This window comes from Convolutriloba macropyga, chromosome 14, assembly GCF_964194025.1.
Source record: "Convolutriloba macropyga chromosome 14, txConMacr16.3, whole genome shotgun sequence".
NCBI lineage: Eukaryota > Metazoa > Xenacoelomorpha > Acoela > Convolutidae > Convolutriloba > Convolutriloba macropyga.
In genome coordinates, this window is record NC_134481.1 from 44,707,675 (window position 1) to 44,729,474 (window position 21,800).

The window sequence follows — 21,800 nt, forward strand, 5'->3', positions numbered from 1 at the left end:
CTGACGCCAGCTAGCAATCTCTTTAATGAGATTTGATAACCTAATGCACTATGACTTAATGACCGCGCTTTATATGATTATCCTGTTTCATTTGATCTCTTGATTTAATTCTTTTGACATTGACCGTATTCACTACATTACGTAATTCAATACGTGAAAGAATTTAAAATCTAATCAGTTGAAACAGTGAGTGAAGTAAGTCAGAAGTCAAGCGTGAAAATCGTGACTTATGTAAACCAAAAAACGTGACCAAAAGGTAAAGCGAATTAAAAAACATAGCATGATACGTCCTGACGTACAATTCAAAGAAATTTCATTGATTAAACAAAAAACTAGACCTAGAACGGACTATGAGTGAAGAGGGGAAAACCATTTCTAAAAAATCAGATCAAAATTTCTTTTTAAAAAATGAAAATCAATGTCACAAAGCCGCATGTGAACAAAAAACCACTAGCGAAACAGAAATTTGGTTCAAAGAAAAAACTAGGCCTAGAATTAACAATGAATGGATTGGGAAAACCATTTAAAAAAACCAATAAAAAAAAACGAAAAAACAGTAAACATCAAAGTGAAATTGCCGCATGTGAACAAAAAATCACTAGCGAAAAAGAAATTTGGTTCAAACAAAAAACTAGGCATAGAATTAACTATGAATGGATTGGGAAAACCATTTAAAAAAGCCAATACAAAAAATCGAAAAAACAGTAAACATCAAAGTGAAATTGCCGCATATGAACAAAAAATCACTAGCGAAAAAGAAATTTGGTTCAAACAAAAAATTAGGCATAGAATTAACTATGAATGGATTGGGAAAACCATTTAAAAAAGCCAATACAAAAAATCGAAAAAACAGTAAACATCAAAGTGAAATTGCCGCATGTGAACAAAAAATCACTAGCGAAAAAGAAATTTGGTTCAAACAAAAAACTAGGCATAGAATTAACTATGAATGGATTGGGAAAACCATTTAAAAACATACCCGGCAGATTGCCGGAAAATAGCCGCCGTTGATTCCAATAAGCATGATTGGGATTCAAATAACAGAAGATATTGAAAAAAAAAGATTTTTGTACAAAAACATTTTTTTAAGTCCGATTTATTTTGATGGCATTTCGTGGTTGAACATACTTCTGTTTTAGAGAGAGGCTACAGGGGTTACCATCAATAACAATAAGCATTAGAGATGGTAAATAAGACTTATAGCAACGACGTTCAAATAGCGGGCATCTAAAATTGGGCTGTTCATTTTGAATTGCTTTGCTGAGCAACTATGTTCAAAATCACTTTTAGCAGAATGAGAGAAGAGAGAAACTAGCCTAGAGAAGTCAAAAAGATTTCACGCAAAATGTTGAAAAGGCGGCAAAATGAGGTAAAGCGAAACATTTTTTATTCGACGAAGTAAAAAAAAAGGAGCGAAGTAAAAAAGAAGTAAAAAAAAAGAAGGCTGAGAAGATGAGGGCGGCTATTAAAAACCCGATCCAAAAAATCAAAAAAAAAACAAAGCAGGACAAGTCCTGACGTACAATTCAAAGAATTTTCATTGACTAAACACAAAAACTAGACCTAGAAAGGACTATGAGTGAATTGAGAAAACCATTTTAAAAAAAATCAGATCAAAAAATAAGAAAAAAAAAACAAAAAATCAATGTCAAAATGCCGCATATGAACGAAAAAACCACTATCGAGAAATGAAATTTTAATTCAAACAAAAAACTAGGCCTGGAATGAGCTGTGAATGGATTGTGAAAACCATTTAGAAAAAAATCCGATCCAAAAAATCGAAAAAACATTTAAAATCAGAGTGAAACTGCCGCATGTGAACAAAAAACCACTACCGAGAAACCGAATTTTTGTTCAAACACCGTTTTCTCACTCTACTTTAAAATTAGAGCGAAAAAAATTCACGCCGTAAAACCACTCGCTTTTTCGCTCCATTTCCTGTTTCGGCGTGACCAAAATCACTACTCCAATTTGACTTCAAAAATCATGAAAATGTGTGAACAGATCTTAAAAAAAAAAAGACAGCGCCCCAATACAATTCAAATTCTTTGAATTGTAAAAAACAGTAAACATCAAAGTGAAATTGCCGCATGTGAACAAAAAACCACTAGCGAGAAAGCGAATTTTTGTTCAAACACCGTTTTCTAATTTAAAGTTAGAGCAGAAAATTTTCACGCCGCAAAACCACTCGCTTTTTCGCTCCACTTCCTGTTTCGGCGTGACCAAAATCACTACTCCAATTTGACTTCAAAAATCATGAAAATGTGTGAACAGTCAAATGGTTGTTTAGCAAACTTTTCTCAACGGTGCAGTTTTCTTCCTTTTCGTTTAAGGTCAACGAATGAAAATCCGTTGCTAACCTCCTAACATGGTGTCTGTCATGCTTAAAATGCACTATTACCTTCATTATTTTCATCCCCTCCAACATCAGCCTCATCACCTTCAGCTTCAACATCATCCTCGTCTTCATAGTCATCATCGACACTTGGAGTGATTCCCTGCAATTCCCTCTCCTTCCTTTTAAGGTATTTCTGTATGGAAGTGTATGCTTTGATCTGTGCCTTGTCATACGCAGTCCACCCCTCGGCGTCTTTCAGGTTAATATCCGCATGCCCACCTTCCACCAAACTGGTGACAAAGTCCTCGTATCCTTGCTCTGATGCCACCATTAAAGAAGTACTGTAACAAATTATTTTACAGAAAAATGGTTAAAAATTAATTCTTGCCAATTATAGCGTTGTGTACGATAACTAAGGGGAGGTGAGAGAAGGCGTGTGTGTGTGTGGGGGGGGGGAGGCGTGCCGTTAATACTATATATTAAGGCTCTGATATTAAAATGTCCGAAAAGCTCATTACGTGCAGAGGTGAACACTGAAGTATCTGTTTAATATACAAAATCACAAAACGACTAGCTTCAACCAGCTTCGAACTCAAAATTATTACATTTTCCAACGCTTTATCAATTAGAAATATTAGTCTCCGAAGCAAAGATAACAAAAACAGCTAATGAAAGTAAAGCCAAATCACACCAGCGAGCTAAAGAACATTCAAGAAAAACGATCAAGCAAAAAAATTTTGCAAAAAGGACACCCACGACTACAATAATTATTTAGTTCGAGAGTATTTGAATTGACATCTACACCTAATAATACCAATCGATTATTTCCAAGTTTTCTGTTATTTCTTTGTGTGAAGATAGTTTATGCTAACGGAGGCTAGCATCACTGCGTACGAGGAGTGGACCCAAATACTAGCAAAAAAGGCTAATTTGAAACCAATTTTACATTTATTTCTTTAAATACACAATGCGAAATCGAGAACCGAGCTGAGGTTGTGTTTTATACAAGCACTCTACAGAACCACAAACACACAAGCGGAACGGGTCCAAACTTGATTCTTTGCTCAGAAACTGACATCAGCTCATAGCGTATAAATACTAACATTCCGTGATTATTCTGGGCGTCAACATTTGCTCTGTTGCTCAATAGGACCTCGCAGATTTGTGAACAGTTGCAGTCGGCCGCAATGTGCAAGGCAGTATTACCCTCCTGAAAATTAGAAAACATTTAATGCAAACATCAAAAGTGATAAAAATTTGGAGTCTGAAGATTGTTATTTTTTCTGTTTTCTGATATCTGTTTTCTGCGGGTTATGTTTTCTGTTTATGTCCCTAACCATTATCAACGAATCATTGTTATAATTGTCACTCGCCAGAACTATGATTCGTTGATAATGGTTAGGGACATAAACAGAAAACATAACCCGCTTAAGTCAGTCGAATTGCACAAGCGAGGGGGGAGCCTAGCCTAAGAAAAATAAGGAGAGGGGTTATCTTAGATTTATATTCTAGAAGATCAGGTGGTTCAAAAGAAGAGCCAAACGAAGACTAGTCAAATATTGACAACTTTAATTGAGTGTAATGAGATAATATAACCTTTGCTGTAGCACATTTTATTTGACGCTCAGTACTAAAACTAAGACATAAGGCTAAACTCTGGCGTTGACCGGACAATAGATCGAAAGAAAGGACAATAGATCGAAAACAAAATTTGGGACAATAGATAGAAAATTAATTTCTATTTTCATTCGCTGAAATTAAGCGTTATTTGTGAGCTGGCATAAAATTACAGCATCTGGCCAGCTTGCCTCGTGAGTAATGGCCATGCCTTAGCGACCCGCGGGACATCATTTGAATCCATCTCAACCAAACAAAATATTACGACCGAACATGTTAGCGCTGAATTATAAGTGAGCGCTTGAATCTGATTGCCCAACATGCAACTCGAATGATTTCATTTTCGATCTATTGTCTCAGTTTTCGATCTTTTGTCCTTTCAATATATTGTCCTAGCCCCCTCATTCACAACAGTTAAATGCTGAAACTCTAGTTTTTCCAATTTTTGTTAGTTTTATATGAATGCAGAAAACATCAGTTTTATATGAATGCAGAAAATATTAAGTTTGCTAGTTTTCCGTAGGCAACATCAAGTTGAGCCCCGACATATATCTAATCATCCCGACTGAAATAAATCAAAGCTGAGATGTGGAAAAAAATCCCGTCAAATAGTTACATTAAAATTGCATCTTGATGGTTTATTTGTTGTCAGTGAGTATTTAGCGCGCAGAACTAACTTATAGTGACCAATTAGAACTCTCTATGAGTGCAAATCAGATCACGCAAAAGAAAACATGTTTGAAGAAAAAAGATCCGAAATTTATTCCTAAAAATTGACCAACTAATGAAATAACACTATTAACATTTCTAAATTTACTTTTTACAGCAAAATGCTTGAAACTATCTGAGGCAACTGACTTCAGCTACAGTAATTGTGAGCACCAGCGAATTAAAGTACACGATAAAACTATATTGAGTGCTTACTACAAACTAATTCGCTTGATAGTGTTTTGCTGAAACCATTCTGCTTTTTTCGAACTGTTTTATCTGACACCGTTTTGCAGAATATCTTGTCTTGCTTGTTTAGGACTGTTTTGTCCCTATACAACTATTACAAACTACAATTTTACTATCTCTGTTTCAGAGATATTTTGAAAACATAAACAGACTAAGGTCGGATGAATTGCTCTCGAACGACAGGCGCGGTGCAATTTAGCAATTTTAATATAGGGTTGTAGCTTAGAATTTTTTGGTGCAAAAACTGGGGGTTCGAATAGGGGTTCGAACCATTGACCTCCAAGATAGCAGTCAGACATCTTTACGACTAGGCAACAACCACGTTTTTACTAAACCGCTAACAATCAATTTTATAATAACAAACTACATTTCAGAATGCGAGCAATTGAAATCACTCAAAATGAAGCATGAAAAAGTCACTTGAAAAGTAGCAGAATGTTCTAGAACAAAAGCGAAATAATGGTCAAGCGCAAAATTTGAATTGAAAAAGACCGACCAATACGTATACAATAATTGCGCCTCCAACTACATTCGAGAGAAATTATTAATTTACAATTGGTAACAAAATCGAACGAACTACCGTTGCTTGAAAACCTTGTTTTTCAACTTGTTTCTATAATCTAGATTGAAGCATCTCATTTAACTCCTCAAAAACTAGTTAAAATTGAGACTTGAGAGTGAGGGGAGTTGTTTTAGGAGTGCGTCGTAAGCCAAAAAATTGTTTACGCACATGAACAAAAGACTCGAAAAAGTGAGAGTGAATAAAGACAACATGAACGCAACGCAGATGAAAAATTATACCAATGAATGAACAAAACGAGATTTTATGTGAGCGAGAAATCATATGGTCAATAATACTAGAGAAAATACAAACATAGCCGGCGGGTTGCCGGAATAGCTGCAAAATAGACCTGCGTGCCGTATAATAGATAGAATCAGATACAGACCTAAATTTGAAAAAAAATCGACGCGCTCAAAAAGCTATGAAAAAAGACACTAAGCGATAAATTAATAAAGATTGTTAAAATTCATTCCGCAGATTTTTTTATTAGGAACCTTTACTTCACATATGAGTTCCTTTGACCTTAAACAATTCAAATTAAACAATTTAATAAGTTTTAAAAAGCAAAAGTCATTTTATTGAGTGAGGCAAGTCACGTATGATCAAAATCTAATCAAGCAAATTACATATAACTTTTGCTAGAGAGAGTGAGAAATGACGTCACACGCGCAAAAACCGTTAGTGAGAGGAAGAATTCATTCAGAAAATTTGACTTCAGCTTTGTTGTGTGAACAAATGTAAAACAAAAAAAGAGCTTCAGACGACGAAATAAAAAACCAAGATCACCGCAATAGCTCCGCTCAGCTGACAGCTAAAAAAGATAGCCATCAATAGCTCCGCTCCACCTTCGCAGTTGTTAAACAAATTTTGATATCGGGTCTCTGAAATTGCTATAGAAATATGGGGAATATAGGAGGCAAATTGCCAGAAAATAGCCGCCTTTGACTATCGTTACAAACATCGTGATTAAAGTAGAAAAAGAAAAAAGACAGATAGAAATTGACAGAATTTCTCTAAATCTCAAAAGAGTTCCAATCTGATCAGCAAATTCGGTTAGATTCTAAATTTATACTTAATTAAGCTTCTCAGTTGAAGGATATCGAGCTTAATATTAATGCCAAATAGCAATCGCTTTAATGAACTTCGACAACCTAATGCACTTTGACTTGATGACGGGGTTTATAGTTTTATCCAGTTTCTTTTGATTTTACTGCTTTGACTTTGACCATATTCACTACATTACGTGACTTAATGAGTGAAAAATTTAAAATCCATTTAGTTGAAACACCTAAACAGCTGAGTGAGGTAAGTCACAAGTTAAACGCGAAAAGCATTATAATAGCGATTACAAAAAATTCTCACAGCTGCATTATGTTAAATGGAATAATATGCAATTTAAAAACAATGTAAAAAATACAGGGAAAATGCTAACATTGATTTCAAAAAACAGCAAAAAAACTTGTTCATGGCAACAGACCTCAGCATAGATATTTACCAAAAACAAAATGTGCCAAATGCTAGATTGCGAAGGCTATGGACAATTAAAATTAGTAACACTCAAATTCTGAAATCTGAAAACCATATTAAAGAAATTTAAACAAAATAGCATTGAATAGCATCGGATCTTCCAAAAAATTGCATGGCCATTTTTCTGTCAGAGTAAAACAATGCAAAGAGAATTCAAAGATTCAAAATCTTGAAAAGTTTGCCAAAAAAGTAAAAACATTGTTGCGATTACGAACAAAGGTTTATTGAAATCCAATTGCCAAAAAATTGAATTATCAATAAAACGAAATTAAATGCCTGATGCAGCGCAGAAGGCCTTATTCTAGCAACAAATAAAATTAAAGCACAGAATTGACAAAAATAAAAGAAAACAGAAAAATCGGACTACCATGCGTTTATTGAAAGTATTTCATACAACCAAGCACACGAAATTGAAATTTCTCACGCTCAGTAAAAATATGTTCATACCGCAATTTTACTCAATTTCGCTTTTGGGTCAAAACACGGCATAAACAAAGTTTTTCCGGTTTTGAAAAACCTGAAAACCAAAACTCCTCTTTGAGTTCTAAAAATGCCCGGAGAAGGCCAATAATCGCCAGCCCTGTTTTTTCCCTTTCCGGCTATTAATAGAAAAGGAGACCTATTGAAATCTGCGACATTTATATTCCTAATGATTTCTTATAATCAACTTACGCTGTCTATGAGATCAACGTTCGCTTTCTTCTTTAGCAAGCTCTTTACTCCAGCGAGCCAATTGATTCTGGTTGCATAGTGGATGGCTCCCATTCCAGCACTGTCCAACAACTCTGTGTCTGCTTTCGAAGCCAGCAACATTGTCACAACAGTCTCATGTCTGTTCTGAATAGCCTGAAGTCACAAATATTAAGTGGATTAATTTTACCCAAAACTCGCAAGAGGGAAAAATTACACCAAAAATTGGAGAGCAATAAGCCACGAAGGGGTATAGCGAAAAAGCAAGCGAGGTGCCATTATGTTGCAAGAAAACAAATATAAACCGACTAAAGTCGGATGAATTGCTCCTAAACGACAGGCGGGGACTCCCCTAATTCAAGCCCGCGCCTTCATCGGGGTGGGGGGCCGAGCTAAGATTTAGAAGAGAAATTGAAACTAACCAATTTCACAACCATTCTGATTACACATTTAGTAAACTGGGCAAAAAGACAGACCTTCGAAACAAAATCTAACAAATTCAAAGTTTACTAAATTTTTCAACAGGTTTTACGCTTATAGTCAATAACAAAAATAATATTTGCCACAAAACTTCTGACGAAAAAAAAAAGAATAAAATCGCAAATTAATATATGTCCACTTGAATTTGTTTCTGCTTGAAACAGTCCTCAGAAGATTGTTACTTTGATGCTGGACAAATTAGTGAACATACGCTTAAATAATAACGAACCTCGGAAAATAATGTCAAAATCTTGTCACTAATTTTTGCATTGCTATAAAATTTCTCTGAGCGGAGATTAATAACCAATTAATGCAATTTGGAGATAACTGAGCGAAATTGAACTAAGAAGTCAAAAATGGCCTAATTTTTCCTAAGTTTCAATAAAATAGATAAAAACGCAGACTGCGGCATTTAAATTGATGAACAAGCCTAAAACTACCAGCTAGCAGTACATTCTATCGAGCATTGATAACTTAATGCACTTAACTCTTTGAATATCAGGTCTCAATGCCCGGACTTCATTGGTTTATCTCATGCCTTTTCATTTGGCTTTCTAGCCCTGAAAATATTTGCGTAAATTTGCTAGATGAATTCTAGACTCAATTCAGTTGAAACATTGCAAGAGGTAAAACAGAAATTATACGTGAAAGCCGTGACTTATTAAAAAAGAAAAACGTCGTCGATAGGTAAAAACGAATTTAAAACATAGCAGGAAAGGTCCTGAATTGGGATCGGAAGAATTGAATTAAAAAAGGGCATGAAAATCACCATTTTCCTAGTAACATCAAACTCGGACAGCCAACAAAGCAAATGATCCTATATGTGCAATAAATCTTAACAATCTTTTTTTTCAATTGAATAAAAATTTAAAACATAACCAACTAACATCGGGCAAATTGCTCTCAGACAACCGGCGAGCGGTTGGCTTTGTCAGTAGCTAGCCACAGTTTAGTGAGGCTAGCTTTAGCTTGATTCGACTCTGCAACTTTTAGTTTTCGAGTCTTGTTAGAAACAAAATGAAAAAACTGATATTTTAAAAATTTGCAAAACATTGCAAAATTTAAAAGAAAAGCTTCCAGATTTCGCAGTGAAAATGTTGAAAACTATTTCTTCTCTGTGGGTTTATGTCAAGTAACCCATCTGCAAGACTTGAAAAGCTTCATTGGCCAATAATGATCGTTAAACTCAAGGACGAAAATCAAAAATTTTGAGAACAATCGCAAATTTCAAAATCTTGCTAAAATTCAAGATATTAAAACCTTCAAAACCATTTCATTGTCTCCAAAGACTATCCAGTATCCCTATTCCAAGCTTTAAATAGTTTCACTGGCTCATAAAGATTCATAAACTTGGTACATAATAATTTTCCAAAATTTTGAAAAATTTAATTTTATAAAAAAATTTTGATAAACATTCCAGTAACTCTAGAAGCTATGCAGCAGTTTGTCATCGCACCTTGGAGGAGGTCCCAAGGGCCCTGATGCCGGAAAAAAATGAGAAATTCAAAAAGATTAAAAAAACTTGGAAAAAATTGCAATTTTTTTTTAAATTACTGATGTTTAAATCTTGAAAAACATTGCACTACATTTAGAAGCTATGCAGTAACCTATAGTTCTCCAGCCTAAAGAGGGTATGTGGCTCTTGAGGCTGAAGAAACCTATAAGAATGACAAAAAAATTCAAAAACTTAATAAAAATTGCAAATTGCATAAAAAACTGTAAAATTTGTGATAATTAAAGCTGAAAACTAATCCATGGCCAAAAAACTTTTTCCAGTAATTAATAATCAAACCCTAACGGAGATTTTCCGTTAGCCTGAAAAACCTGAATAATGACGATAAATGTCATTATGAAAAAATTGAAAAAATGAAAATTTTGAAAAAAATTGATAAAAAATTCGTGGTATATAAATCTTGAAAAACATTCCAATACAAATAGAAATTATACAGTAATCTATTGTCAAACCCTAGAGGAGGTTCCTCGGCTCTTGAGGCTGGAGAAACCTAAAAACCGACAAAAATTTTCGAAAAAGTTTTATAAAATCAAAAACTGTCATATGAAAAAAATTGAAAGCTATTCCATGGCAAATAAATTTTTTTCCGTAACTTAACTTCAAACACTCAAGGACATTTTCTGGCTCCTGCGTCTGGAAAGATTTGGAAGAAAAATAACAAAAATTGAAAAATCAGCAAGTTTTGTAAAAAAACAAGCTAAAATTCGCGATGTTTAAATGCTGAAGCAACTCCAATACCACTAGAAACTATGCAGTAACATATTATAAAACCATAGGGAAGGTCCCCTGACAACTAGGGCTGAAAACACTCAAAAAACTTCAAAAAAAATTGAAAATGCAAGTTTTATCGCTAAAACTTGTAATATTAGAAAAATGAAAGCTACTCAATGGCAAATAAAATTTTTCCAGTACCTCATTATCAAACCCTTAACGACGTTTTCTGGCCCATGCGTCTGAAAAAACGAGAATAATGAAAAATAAACGTCACAAAAAGAGAAAAATTTGCAAGTTTTAAAAAAAAGCTTAAATTCGTGATGTCAATATGTTGAAACCATTCCAATATCACTAGAAACTATGCAGTAACCTATTATAAAACCACAGGGGAGGTTCCTTGGCAACTAGGGCTGAAAACATTCAAAACATTTCCAGAAAGCTTGAAAAAATTGAGAATTAGTATAAAATTTCGTGTTTTTAGCGATTGGTTGTTCGAGCAAAAACACGGGGGGTGTGGGGTGCACGGGGAGATGACGGGGAGGAGAGGGGGGTTTGGGGCAACAGTGGGTTGGAGGAGCAACATCGCAGTGAGAGAGGGGGTAAGGGCAATAGTGGGGAAGTCTTCAACCTCTAAGAGCCGCCCTTCACACCATTAGTAAAAGTCTCCAAAACAGCTTCAGCTGAAACCGAGGTGAAGAGAGGCTCTAAGAGCGCTACCTGTTTATTCCGCTTTTGAGGACGAAAAGTCAAAAACGTCAGACGAAAAATCGGTCAAGCAAAAATTTGCATAAAAAAGACCGACATGACTAATATAATTGCTACAAACTTCGTTTGAGAGCGATTAAATACAAAAATAAACCAACTAATGTCGGAAGAACTGCTCTTAAACGCCAGTCCAAGCAATTTAATACAGGGGCTGCAGCCTAGATAAAATTTTCTTTAAGGATGCAAAAAGTTCTTCTCACGCCGGGATTCGAACGATGAACCTCCCGCTCCCTGACCAGAAGCACTGCCCACTCGGCTATCAGGCCCTTATTCTTGCTATGCCGCGATCGATTTTATTTTAGGAACAAGCTTTACTTTGGAGTGAGAGCAATAGAGATCACTCAAAACTGACGAACGAAACCGTGAAATAGTCACTTGGGAAGTCAAAAAATACTCTAGAAGAAAAGCGCACAATGGTCAAGCATAAAATTTGCATAGAAAGACCAACACGTTTACAATAATTGCTACGAACTTGCATCAAATCAATGACAGACAATGTAAAGTGCTCAAAAACAGAAAATCAGAAGACAAAAACAGCGGCGTCAACGCAAGGAAAACACAGAACTACATGCTAAAATTCTCTAATTGAGCATAACATACACCTTAAGAAGTCAAAAAACAAACATAAGCAGTTTCGTTAGGTGGAGAGGGGACAAAAGAACGCCAAGAATCAAAAACTCAGAAATAACCTTTCAAAAAGTTTTTGCTGCCTCTATTAGCTGCTCTCTAATAACCTTCATTTATAGTGACACACACCCATTTGACCTTATCTCTTGAATTAAAGTAAATAAAAGTCAATTTCAAAGTGAGGAAGTATTTTTGAGAGTGAGGTTAGTCAAGCGTGACCAAAAATTTAATCAAGCGAATCAACAAAAAAAACTCGGTCTGCTAAGAGCGAAAAATGACGTCACACACGCACTTCAGTTGAAATTGCTTGAACGAATGAACAAAAAGCAGATTTGAAGTGGTGACGTCATATGGTCGTAACAAAAATCGCGACGACGAAATAAAAGCCAAGAGAAGGCAAATAATAGCCCCAGCCAAAAAAGATAGCTAAAAGTTGAAGCCCATAATGGACAAAAGCATTACGTTGCAATAGAAATTCGATGAGAAAAGTTAATTCTTAGACTAAGCAACAATACCACAAGGAAATTTTTTTTAAAAAATGGATTCAAAAATCTACTCATCCTTTTTTGGAAAAAAATAGTTTCACGTCATAAACCACTGCCTTGAACTAAAAAAATAATGCCTTAGCAACCGATGACGATTGTCAAAGATATAACTAAACTATAAAATAAAAAAGGACAAATAATCCACAAACATTTTCAAACAACTTTTTCTTCAAAATTGCCAAAAACATTAGCTATTAACTGCAAAATTAATTCGATTATTTAAGATTCATAATTATTAATTTAATGATTAATCAGATTGGGTGATAAGACAACAAAAGGCACAAAAAATACAGAAAATTAAAAAATTCGCTAATAGTTTTTAAAAACAAATAGTCTCAAAGTGATGAAATACGCTTAAAAAAGAACTCAAAACGCTGATTACTGTCGCATTAGCAAATGATGAGAATAACTGTAATTAATGAGACCGAGTAATAACACCACAAAGACTTCAAAACTTAGCCAGACTAAAAAAAATCTGATATTTTTGAAAACAAATTCTGAGGAAATAGTTAAAACCTTTAGATATCAATTGAAACTTTTACGATGCTACTACTATGCCTCACTAGAGAGCGAGTGGGCCCAGACATTAATGAGAATATAAAAACAGTACATCAAAAAGAAATACAGAAATGTGCAAAAAATCACTGATATTCAATTAACAAAAAGTGTCTAAGTCCCATAAACCATTAACAGCCATCAGGACTAATAATAAGACAAATAAACTTTATCTGTACAATTTAAAGTATTAATTTCCTATTTAAGATCGGTCATTAAATACGGCCTAATGCTCTAGAAATACAATCGAGTCAAACTTTATAGAATCCTGTTTCTTTTTTTAAATCGTCGATTTTCTCATTAATTTGACGCGTAGAAGCAAAATGATCTATTAGGTCTGATTAGTCAGTGCACTACATCTTCAGTCTTAAATCAATATCGATTAGATCAGGCGTAAAAACCTGTAATATAGATTTGAACTCATGCGTTCTTAAAACAATTTTGACCTTCTTAAATACTTTTTCTCGTGTTGGATGAGAGCGTTGAAAAGAATTGTGAAAACTAAGTTTTTAATTTTTGTTTTGATTTGAGCACATATTTGGCATGCAACTAAATTTTTGTTTGCACAGGTCAATTTTCATGCAGACTTCATTCTTACTCAGCAAAAAACTGCCGTTCCTGGTTATCGTCAACTCCTGCACAGACTCCACAGTATTGAAAACTTACTTTAATGAGTGGTGTAGCTCCGTGAGAGTCGACGGCATTGATATCTGGATTTTTCTGTAGTAAAAGTTGCATAATAGCTTGACTACCTTTCACACTCGCCAAATGCAGCGGAGTTCTGAAACACGAAACACTTTTAAAAACGGTAATTAAGAATCTAAAAACACAAACCGATTAATGTCGGAAGAATTGCTCTCGAACGACAGGCGAGGCAATTTAATGAGGCAAATCAAATTCAGGGGCTGTAGCCTAGATAAATTTTTCTTTATGGGTACAAAAATTTCGTCCCACGCCGGGATTCGAACGATGGATCTCCCGTTCCCTCGCCAAAAGCACTGCCCACTCGGCCATCAGGCCCTCATTTTTGCTATACTTCAATCGAGTTTATATTAGCAACAAGCTTTACTTCACAGTGAGAGCAATAGAGATCACTCAAAAATGAAGAACGAAAGCGGGAAAAATCACTTGAGAAGTCAAAGAATGTTCTCGAAAAGCGCAATCGCAAAAACGGTCAAGCGAAAAATTTACATAAAATAAGACCAACACGTTTACAATAATTGCTCGAACTTCGTTCGAGAGCAATTAATCAATTTCTTTATTATATAACCTTCTTTTATTTATATAAAAATAATCTACGAATATTTAAAATTTATTTCAGGAAAAAAATGGTTTATTATTATCTAACTACCAGCTCGGTGGAGCTGAAATCACTACAGTTTCACATGCACTTTTTCTGCCTCATCCATATATAGTCACCACCTCTATCATTTTTAGATTTGCAATTTAGTTTCGGCGCCTACTACGGACTTCAACTTCATTAATTTAAACTTCAAAGAGCCACTCACAAGTTATTTGGGCGCACATGTTAATTCAAAATGGATCCAATTTTGCTATTATTGTTCCATTTTTTTTTCAAATTAGGGAATATATATGCTAGGCTGACTTTTTTCTTCCGTCAAATTTTCAGATTGAGAAAAAAGACAAATGTCGTTTTCTAGCTTTTAGACTAGTTTTAATTTTTAAAATTTGCCAAATTTAACCTAGCGGGAAATTTAACCTAGCGGGTTAATTGGAAAGGAAACTGAACGCAAAACGCGAAAAACTCTATTACTTGGGGGAAAGGGGTAGAGCAAGGGTTAAGAGTTCTAGCGTTTTGAGTTTCTATTTTAAACTTTGTATTGGATAATACACATTCAGCCACTGAAATAACTGAAAAGAATTATTTACAAAATTTTAACAGCGATTCACAAGACAAAAAACTACTAATTCTTTTTACATTCTAAGATTTTTCTCGTCTTCTTAGTATTTAATGCAAAATTTCTTGTCCTTGTAATTAAACATGTTATACCGGCTTCTGTTATACCCAAAATTGAAACTATCGCCAATTATCGTAAGCCAGTTACAAAGCGGGGAAACAATTTTAGAGCGAACTGAAAACTGTATACAACTTCTTCCTTTTTTTCCTTTGAACTCTAGATTTAGCGCTTCAGAGCAATTTTATAACTTCGAAATAGTTTAAGTTTCATTCGACAGAAAAATGCGCAAAAAATATCGAAACTTAATATACAAAACAACAGAAAACAATATTGCTGTTACGAGAAAAAGAAGGGAATTTAGATGTAAAGAACAAAAAAATAAGCCTCCCTTAATTCTTGAACAAGAGAACAAATTTATTATCATTGCTCGTAAATAGTTTCATTGAATGGAAACGCACAGAAAGATAGGTACTTTTCAGTTGAAATAAAACATGTAGATCAATATTCTCAGGAAGAAAAAATAGAATTAATTTCTGTTTCCGTGAATACTCACACTGATATTGAAAATTGTTTTCTTTAGTTAATGGAAGAATCGGTTCGACCAAAATTTGATATAACAGACTAATACTGTAAAGCCTGTAATGAAAAGGTCAACAACTAATTTCTTGACAACACAAAAAAACATGGCTAAATTCTTTATGACTTCTGTTAGTTTTGAGGATATTTGAAACGGTTGTGAAATTCAGGCTCTATATCTGTCTCCAGGTTATTAATGACAGCCCACATCTTCTCAGCTAACTATTATAACACTCCTTTTTTCTTCCTCCAACAAAATTTTCTTTCGAATTTACGGTAGTTAACAGCCTGTTCAATTTCTGCACGAACCCTTTTCTGGCTTCTCTATGCTATTTTCCTTCCCTACTTCTGATCAAAATGCTGTATTTCAAAAAAAACAAACTGAGAATCGATATACGAAATTAAAAACAGAAAAGCGATAACCCCGTGAGTTAACATTCTAGCAAATCTTAGTTATCATGTCATATGTTAATTGGTAATGATGCTAATACCCTAGTTTCCTCCTGAGAAACAGGAATATTTCTAACTATGAAATCCAATAAAAACAGCTCACACTTAAGATATTCTTTTGCAAACCAATCATTTTTTCTTTCTTTTGGTCTTAATTGGAGCTATAGATCAATTCAGGCTACTTTCCCGCAAGCTGCTGGGTATTTTTTTAAACAATTTCGGTCAATGGAAAGAGTGCAAGAGTCATCCGTATTTTTTTAATTCATACAAAATGTCAAAATTTTTTATAGAGAAGTTTTCTTTGTTACACATCCATAAACTTCCCTCAAAAATGAGACCAATATCCACCAGGTAGTTGAGAAGTACATTTGTCTAAATTTTATTGTACGGAACTCTTATGGGATCTTGAAAACCAGAAAAAGCATTACCTCAGAAAAAGAGCAGCAAAACTTTCCTTTAACTTCATCTATATCAACTGTCCAGAATCAAAAACAAATGCTCAGGAAATCCCTTCCAATTGATGACCCGATTAAGGAAAAACCTATAAAAAAACCTCTGTATTTTGCTTCAAAAATACGAAGAAGTTATTCTTTTTAATTGGCCTAATTGAATTACAAATTTTCTTGTATATAAAATCCCCCAATAAACTTATGCTGAAGCTATTTTTTTCAGTTATTTGCTAATCAAAATGATTAAAAATGGAATTTAGCATAATCGTAACAAGCAGAACCAAAACAAGGCGACATTTTGGGAGAAGTGCTGGAAGTTTGTTGTTTATCGACTCCACCTTGTTTTCTATTTTCTTGATTCACGTTAAACTAAAGAATTTACTTTCTCCAATTGATGTTTTACTACATAACGTACAGAACTTGCAGGAACAAAATCTTGATTAAAAAATAGAAAAAACTTTGAAATCGAATTCTTTCAGTTTTCCACACGCTTTGAAAAAAAACATCTTTCAAGTCCGTTGATTACTCAATTAGTTGAAGTTATTACACAACTTCTGAAACGTTTTGAAAAGTGGTCATAATCAACTTATTTTTTTAAAGATTTCTCTTTGTTCCTGAGAGAATTTTTATTTTGAAATTTTTCCCAGTAGCTGCTGACTTGATTAGTAAAAGAATTCACTGTCTATTGAAAATAGACAAGGTCTTTGGTTCCACAGAAAAAAAATGTTGACCAATTTTAACGCAGCGTTAAATGAAGCAACTAATCCAGTGCTTCTTTTTCCACTTCAACGCTACATTTTTTCAACAAAACTTAGCGCCAATTCGGGAATAATTGTACGTATTTGGAATGAAATTAAAATTTCATTTAAAGAAACCTATTCATCTGATAGGGAAAAGCTGAAGAGCGACGGTTTCTCAAACAATTTTTGGGGAGCAAAAATTGCCATAGGAGCAACTTTTCAATCATTATACTTAATTGAGAGCATAACATTCAGAGATTGCTCTAGCAGTTCAATTTCGCACGAAATTTAGAATGTTCTCTAAACTCCTTTTCTGAGAATGCAAATCAGTTGAATTAGGTTTTTCTTACACGCAGAAGACTTCGTTTTATTTTTTAAAAAAATAGGTTTCTTGTTGATTTAAAAGTTGCACGATGAGAGCAAGTCTCGTAGCTGTTTCGAGTAAACTTTGGCGATACACAGTTTACGTAGTGTAGCTCAAAGCCAAATTTCGTCTCCCTCCCTTTTCCTAGAAGTCTCGTGGATCATATAGTTGTTCTTGAGAATTTACAGCTGACTTGTAGGGACAAGAACCCAATCTTCACTTTTCAAAGTCCACTTTTTCTCTGCACTTCTTGAAGTCACAGAAGATGCGCCAAATGCAGCTGTTGCTTTCCATAAACCTTTCCTCAAAGAACTTCCACGTTTTTTCAATTATATGATTTCTCAGTCCGTTCGGCTCCGATATGTCGGCATAGTAATGCATTTTGTTCAGCACTCTGCATGTACGGAATACAAATTCAACTCCCGTCTTTTCTGTTCTCTTCTTCAAGTTGAATACATCAGAGACTCATTTTCATCTCCACAACTTCTCTTCTGCAGATCAAAGGAGTTTTTTCAGAGTACAGTTTTCTGAGCATTAGGATATCATTCAATTGCATGGAGATCGTTAGTGGCAGCAAGTTTAGATTCAGTAGCGTGGCATAGTTGGAGTTCTTCTCGCATGGCGCCCATTTTAGCGATTTCTTCTGAAACAGTTGCAAGTTCTTGATGTCACTTTTTGTCATTGACACATGCCATTCCATACAGAGACACTTGACGAATCAGATTTAAACAGCCCTAGCTTCACTTCTCGAATACCGGTAAAAACCACACTCCGTCGAAGAAGATACAGACCCCTATTTGCCTTTCCTAATCTGTGATTCACGTGACTTTTGCAGTTTATGTCCTCATAGACGAGGACTGCCGGATCTCGGACTTCCAACTTCGATCAAGAATCTTTCCTTTTAATAGCAACTCCTCCTTCCAGCCTCTGAATGCTACCTTTACGCCTTAACACTTTTTTTCTATTTTGTTCTCTGCGACCCAATATCGACTGCAGGTCAGCTTGGATCTCTTCTGCAATTCTGGGATAATCTTGGATAAATCCGAATAAAAGGACACGATCTCGCCTGACTGTTTGACTAACGCCTCAAGTATCGTCTTCAGAATTCTCAATGTTTGTGCTTATAAAGCGTTTCCATACAAAACCGTGATGAATTTCAACAAGATGCTGGGAAACTATTATACAATGGCTCGTATATACACTTCTACAAGACCTTGCTGTCAATATCCAGCAATGAGACAGACCTATAGTTTTCTACCCGTTTCATATCCCCATCCTTGTAGATGAGAGTTACGGCTGCTACTTTCCAGCTGCTCAAAATCTTCTTGTCTCTTAATCCTCCTGAACAGTTTGTAGAGCTTCAATGCTTTGCCACTGTTTTTTCAAGGAATATTGAAGGGAGGCCATTTGGCCTCCTCGATTTTGTTACGTCTAATGACAAGATCATCATGAAGTTTGCTTTTCGGGACACTGAAGTCGTTAACGTCAGGTTATAATTTTGAAGTTCTTGGTACAGGACACTTCTTTCATACCCTTCTTTTGGTAGTGAAGACTGAATGAAAGACCTCTTTCAGCATGTTTGCTTAATCCATGTCCCATCCACTGATCCTACTGCCAAGTCATTACCTTCGACAGCCCTTTCTTCTTGGTCAGGCTGTTCGGGTGTTTGAATATACGATCAGTGTTTTTTAATGACACGAGCACTTCTTGATATTCTTTTCGATCCATCTCAGGTGTTTCGACAGCAACGTTTTCGATCCTCTGAATCTCATTTCTACAACTCGTTGGTTTCTCTTCTAGTAGTCGCTTCTGCGAAACATGTCTCTTCAGTAAGTTTGACGTAATTGGTTTGATCCAGGGTGGGAGACTTTGTCGATGATGCATGCGACGTGGAACTCACGCTTCGATGCTCCCTTTGAAATGTTGATAGAGTTCTTCACTCATTTGGTCGATGTTCAAATGGCAAATTGGCTCGAAAGGTTTTCTTCCCATGTTCTCGTTCATGCTATCGAAATCAGCGCTTCCGAAGCTGCGAAAAATTTTTACTATGACCTTCGTTTCAGAGCGTTGCCCCTCCAAAGAGAGCCTGGTCGCTTCGTGGTCTGAGCAACCATACATTTTCGAAAAACATTAAATCTCTCCGCGTGGACACTACAATTTCGGTAGAGAGCAACATAAAGCAGGTTGTATGAGCAAGTATATCCATGCTACTCCTGCTTAGCTATACGGATTAAAATTTTAAACTTTAGAATTGCCCGCCATTGCTTTTAGTGATCTCTCTTTAATTTATTAGGCTCCTCCCCTCATCCCCTAGTTTAACATCTATTACACCCTTGATTGGTTTCATTAAATGACATTCTTTTTGATCGAGAGATGGTTATGCTCTGCACAAATTATTCAACAGTAAAGCAATGAAAAGCATTGAAATAAGTTTTTTATCCACCAGGTTGGCCAACTTTTTGCGTGCCATACGAAGGATTATATTCAATTTCAGATGAAATAATCAAACTGCTGGCAAAAATGAACTACTTGTTTTTTTTTAAAAAAAAACTTAAAGTACACTCGGCTCGGTTCCTAGCTCTTGCCATTTTTTTTCTATTTAGCCCAATCTCTCTACACATCAGATGGGTGGGAATGCACATTACCGAGACTCCTTGATCATTATTAAGTAGCAAAGACGCCAACCTCTTTTCACTGTCTTTCACGTCGAACTTTGATTTATTCTTAGCCAAGATATTCCGAACTTTGACGAAGTCATCTGCCCAGACTGCCTTGAAAATGTCTTTTAAGTTCTTTTCTTTTATTGACGGATATGCATAAGGATTGACTCCCTCGTTTAAAGATATGGAAGAAGCTCGGCTCCCACTTTGCTTGGGTACTTTCAAGGTGACATCCAAATTAGCATCCGAAGCTGCAGCAATATCAGAAGTACTGGCAGATATTGGAGTCCTCGTTTTCTTGCTACTGTTCCGACGGAAGAATTTCTTCATGAGGGCAACTCACTCTAAAAAAGCAATCAATACAGTTATATTAAGTTTAGTAGTAGTAAAACTCAATTTCAAAGAGGAGTGATATAAACAAAAAAGCATCACAATTAAGAGCGACGTTTTGGAAATATTAGATCAAAAAACGCCGGAATTTCGCTCACACGACTGCTGAGGTTTTAGCTATAAGAGTCCATATCTTGTGGCACATATTCTTCCTTACAAGATCAACTCGAACATGATATCTTGACTTCAGAAAATTGGAAAATGTGGTATTGCTCTAATTGCCGAAAATTAAAAAAATGGATAGTGAACCGGAAACAGAAAGACAATTATCCGAAAGAGGTAGACGATATAATTTGCATCGTAATTGGTGAACCACAAAGTTTGCTTACTAAAGTCAACAACCTTCACAGGAAAATAGAAATCACAATGGAGAAGACATACCAAAAAGCTGATAGACATGAACATCAATGTAAATAGCTGTAGAGAAATTGGTTGTGAGTGGCACCATGGAATGGACTGTTCACAGCATTTTAAAAAATTTGGTCAACTGTAAACCACAACTGAAGTGGTGCTGTTATAATACTAGTGAGCATACAAATCACAAGCGAAGTTAAACCTATTTTTCCAGCAGTACCGAGGAAATATCAGCCTTCAATTGAGATGCAAATTGGAAAGAACATTTGAGCGAATTGACGACGATCTTCACCACACATAAACTTCGAACATGCTTGCCTTCCCTGAAGTCAATTTCTGCTTTAATCCTTATTCAAGTTCTTAAGTCAATTTTACACCTAATGTGGTCTACGAACTGTTTTTCTGGATGCATTTCCACCTATGTCGGCCAAATTTAACAAAAGACCAAGCGAATTTCGTAGCGTCAATAAATTGATTGACCGGCACGTCATCATGCTGTGGAATACTGGCTCACTGACGGCCTTTAATTAAAAGATAAAAGTCTTATTTACATTCTAGTTTAGACTTAATCAGATTTTCGAGGTTATCTTTCCCCTTTGTTTCAGGCCATCGAATGCTAAGAGTTCTTTGTGTGGTCTTTCCCTTTTAATAAAACAATTTTCTACTGCTGATCTTTCAATTCAATTCAATCAACTTCTCGCTTCTTCAACTTTCTATCCCACAACTCTTCCAACTACTTCTATTTTTGGTTAGTACCCAACTATTTCATTTTACAATTTTAACCAATCAGATCAATCTATTTTCTATATTATCTGTATAAAGAAAGTTTAAATACTAAGATATTAAAGAATGGGAAATTGTGAAGATTCTAATCATAAACAATTGTACCATGACACTGCGCCTCTAAAATTAAATTTTATCACTATTAAGGAGAAAATTTTGAAAGCATTTTCAAAGCATTTGAAAGCAATTTATTAAGCGATAATGACCACAGCCTTGTGTAAGAAA

General features: G+C 35.1%; 1 protein-coding gene across 2 annotated transcripts in view; it reads right to left on the reverse strand.

The window, feature by feature from the left end:
• The window catches only part of LOC142353605 (uncharacterized), a 105,847-nt gene extending 85,376 nt beyond the window's left edge, over positions 1 to 20,471 (reverse strand). The window contains exons 1-5 of one of the 2 annotated variants that reach the window (XM_075405891.1): positions 20,074 to 20,471; positions 13,557 to 13,671; positions 7,674 to 7,847; positions 3,442 to 3,548; positions 2,402 to 2,679 (exon numbers count right to left, since the gene is read on the reverse strand). In XM_075405891.1, coding sequence (XP_075262006.1) covers positions 2,402 to 2,679; positions 3,442 to 3,548; positions 7,674 to 7,847; positions 13,557 to 13,671; positions 20,074 to 20,378 — 979 coding nt within the window. In that variant the 5' untranslated portion in view covers positions 20,379 to 20,471. The remainder of the gene's footprint in view (positions 1 to 2,401; positions 2,680 to 3,441; positions 3,549 to 7,673; positions 7,848 to 13,556; positions 13,672 to 20,073) is intronic. The other variant, XM_075405892.1, reaches the window with a different exon arrangement.
• Between the last annotated feature and the right edge of the window lie 1,329 nt (positions 20,472 to 21,800).